The sequence below is a fragment of the Aquarana catesbeiana genome, linkage group LG03 (genome assembly GCF_042186555.1).
Source record: "Aquarana catesbeiana isolate 2022-GZ linkage group LG03, ASM4218655v1, whole genome shotgun sequence".
Classification (NCBI taxonomy): domain Eukaryota; kingdom Metazoa; phylum Chordata; class Amphibia; order Anura; family Ranidae; genus Aquarana; species Aquarana catesbeiana.
This window is the reverse complement of record NC_133326.1, coordinates 696,216,119-696,219,940: the sequence shown is the minus strand read 5'-3', so window position 1 is coordinate 696,219,940 and position 3,822 is coordinate 696,216,119. Positions and strand designations below refer to the sequence as shown.

General features: G+C 42.3%; 1 protein-coding gene across 1 annotated transcript; it reads right to left on the bottom strand.

Annotated features, from left to right (window-relative positions):
• Positions 1 to 2,005: 2,005 nt before the first annotated feature.
• LOC141134269 (olfactory receptor 1468-like) lies at positions 2,006 to 2,920 on the bottom strand. Its single transcript, XM_073623847.1, has one exon. It carries the CDS (start codon positions 2,909 to 2,911, stop codon positions 2,006 to 2,008), a length of 906 nt encoding a protein of 301 aa, XP_073479948.1. The 5' UTR covers positions 2,912 to 2,920.
• Positions 2,921 to 3,822: the final 902 nt, after the last annotated feature.

Genomic DNA, 3,822 nt, shown 5'->3' with positions numbered 1-3,822 from the left:
TACTGTCCAGCAATGCAGATCCATATCAATCATGATGCCAGATGACTGCCAACCCGCTGAAATAAAAAAATGCTACCACTGACACACAATTTCTGTACAAACACCCTGCCCATACATGGATGTAAAATAAGCCAGTCCCTGCTAAACCGGCTGATTTTCAAGCAATGTATGGCTGGCTAAACAGTACTGAACCCCTTATACAGTTTGGGATTAAATCACTTATTATACAACCTCATTGTTTGGCCATGTGTCTTCATCAGAGACCTTAGATTAGATAGTTTTTTCCCTAACATTACAGTCGCCATTGATGTGTATATTGTGATCATCTCTCCACTTAACCACTTCTGCCCACACTATAGACAAAAGATGGCTACAGTGCAGGATTCCAGTGCTGATAGGGCATCCATAGACATCCTCCCTTGATCATGGTGCTTGCGCGCCCCTTCAGCATGCGGGTGGCATGCTCTGTGTTTATCGAGTCCTTCGGACTCAGCTAATCAGAGAGCAGGGTAAAGGGTCAATCACAGTGGCTCATTACCACGTGATCAGCTGTCAGCCAATAACAGCTGATCATGGAAGTAAACAGAAGCTGGTTATCGGCTTTCTTTGTCCTCACAATCTGCGTGGGTAGAGAAGAAGAGAGCCAGTAACCGGCTTCTGTTACAGGGAAATTGGTCCAAATCTGTGCCAACCAGTGCTGCTAATCAGTACCAACCACTGCCACCTATCAGTATCCACCAGTGCCACCTATTAGTGCCCACCAGTGCTGCTAATCAATGCCCATCAGTGCTGCCAATCAGTGACACCTGCCAGTGCATATTAGTGCCCATCAGTGCCACCTATCAGTGTTCATCAGTGCCACCTATCAGTACCACTTATCAGTGCCACCTTTCAGTGCCACTGCTCAGTGCCTATCAGTGCCACCTCTAAGTGCCCTTCAGTGCCTCCATTCAGAGCCCATCAGTGCCCATGAGTGCCACCTATCAGTGTTCATCAGTGCCACTTATCAGTGCCCATCAGTGCCACCTCTCAGTGCCCTTCAGTGCCACCTCTCAGTGCCCTTCAGTGCCACCTATCAGTGCCTCCTCATCAGTGCCCACCAGTGCTGCCTCATCAGTGTCCATCAGTGCCACCTATCAGTGCCATGTCATCAGTGTCCTTCGGTGTAGCCTATCAGTGCCCATTAGTGCAGCCTCATTAGCGCACATCAGTGAAGGAGAAAAATTTCCTGTTTGCAACATTTTATAACAAACTAGGAAACTCCTCATTGGTGCCCACTTCATCAGTTCCACCTCATCAGCGCACATCATTATAGGAGAAAAATTACCTGTTTGCTAAATTTTATAACAAACTATAAAAAATGTTTGTTTTTTTCAAAATTTTCGGTCTTCTTTTGTTTCTTTAGCAAAAAATAAAAAAACCCAGTGGTGATTAAATACCACCAAAAGACAGCTCTATTTGTGTGAAAAAAAATTATAAAAATGTCATTTGAGTACAGTGTTTCATGACTGCTCAATTGTCATTTAAAGGGTGACAGCTGAAAATGGGCCTGGGCAGGAAGTATAAGGGGAATAAGTGCCCAGTAAGCAAGTAGTTAAAGTATAACTAAAGGCAAAACTTGTGAGTTTTTTCTTTTTTGCTGTCTGTACCCTGGCTAGGGAGACCCCCCCTCTCTATTTTTATTTATCATTATCACTGAGAGTGAAAGAAAACCCCATATGTTGGCTTGTCACCAGAACAGTAATACATGGGGAATCTTCCAATGGGAACATTAGCTCTGGTGACACTGGTGAGAACAAGGAATTGCCTCACTTTAGAAGGATTGCCTCTCAGTTTCTGTCTTCTCTATGGGACAGGTCATGAAGAGTAATCTCCCCCAATATGACACAGAAGGCAAAAAAACCCAACAACTGTATAGGTAATAACCTTCCCTTATGCTATCAATGAAAAAGAAAAGTTTTGTCTTTAGTTCTACTTAAGGTGTATCTTCTCTCTATTATTTTAACTACCTGATTTTCACCAAAGGCTTTAAATAATACATCATTTGGGTATATAAAGCATTTCTCAAAGCATCCTTGATATCTTTATTCCTCAAACTGTATATAAAGGGGTTCAAAAAGGGGGTAAAAACAGTGTACAACATTGACATGATCTTTTTGATCATTTGTGATTGCCCTTCATTTGGAAGCACATACATGGCAATTAGGGTTCCATAAAATATGAACACAACTATAAGGTGGGAGCTACAAGTGGAAAAGGGTTTCAGTTTTCCTGAAAAAGATGGTATCTTTAACATAGTTAAAACAATGTAAGTATATGAAACTACTATCACAATGAATGGCAAGACGATAACAGGAAAACACAATATGGTCAATTCCATTTGAACTGTGGATGTGTCTGAACAAGAAAGTTCCACCAGAGGATTGAAGTCACAGTAGAAATGGTCAATAGTATTTGGCCCACAGAATTCAAGTTGACAAATGCCAACAGTTAAAATGAATGCTATAGAACAACTCAGCAGCCAGGATGCAAGAACTGATTTGATACAAAGTGCATGGTTCATAATGGAGACATAATGCAGAGGAGAGCAGATGGCTAGATAGCGGTCATAGGACATCACTGTCAGAAGGAAACACTCAAATGTTTCAATTGAACCAAAAAAATAATATTGAGTGATGCAGCCAGGAAAAGATATGGAGGTCCTCTCATGTAGAGCAATATTTAATATGTTAGGAGCAATATCTGTGGTCAGCATGATGTCAGATATAGAGAGTTGGGTAAGGAAGAAGTACATGGGAGAATGAAGGGTCTTGCTATAATATACCAACATGATGATCAAAAGGTTTCCACATATTGTCACAATGTATATAATAAGGACCAAGGTGAAGAGTAGTATATTATATACATCCATGCTATTGAATCCCAAAAAGAAGAATGTGTTGACATTGCCTTTATGTGTGGCCTGCGTGAACAAGAAATATATAACATTTAAATATAGTTTTCTGTAATACAGATTTAATTTTTATATCACACATCAGAAAAAGAGAGTCAGAGACTCAGGTCTGGTTTTCATTGCAGTTTGATATGTTGGCAGCACATTAGGAATGTAATCGATAAAGAGCGTGTGCATGTTAAGGCATGGCATAGCACATGCCAGGCAGGCCATACATTATTCATTTTTTTGTTTGAACAAAAAAAAATGACCTGTTTGCTCCATCTACACATTCAAATGTGGATGGGAACCCCCCCTCTTGCTGAGATGTTGTATTCTGACAGAGGGGAGACCTTCCCACCAACAGAATGCTATAGTCGGAGGCCCTGAATGATCAGGAAAAAACAAACAATCTGGTTGTACAGAAGTTGATCAGTAAATCCACTTCTGTACAACCACCCTGTCACTGCCTGGACCAAAATTCTGCCAGTCCCTGCTTAACTGGATGAATTTCAATCCATGTATGGCCTGCTTAACCACTGCTTGTCAAGCGATATACCGGTACGTCACTGGACTTTCGGTGGTTATACTGAGATGATGTCTGCAGCTGCAGGCATCGCCCCGGTATTGTTAATCAGAGCCAGTGGTCGGCTCTCTTTTAATAGCAAGTGGAGTTGCTCACCAGCCACTCGGCTGCTATTAACAAGCAGAGGGAGGGGACACACCCCCTACCGCCACCTTCTGCGGCTCTTTCGTGCTCTCCCGTCCCAACAGGAGACCTGAGTGGCCAGCTGGTGCATTCACCGGCTGGCCGGACAGCCGAGCAAAGCTGTGATTGACTTTGATCGGCTGTTCATGATATTAAACCGGAAGTGATAAATAACGTGTAC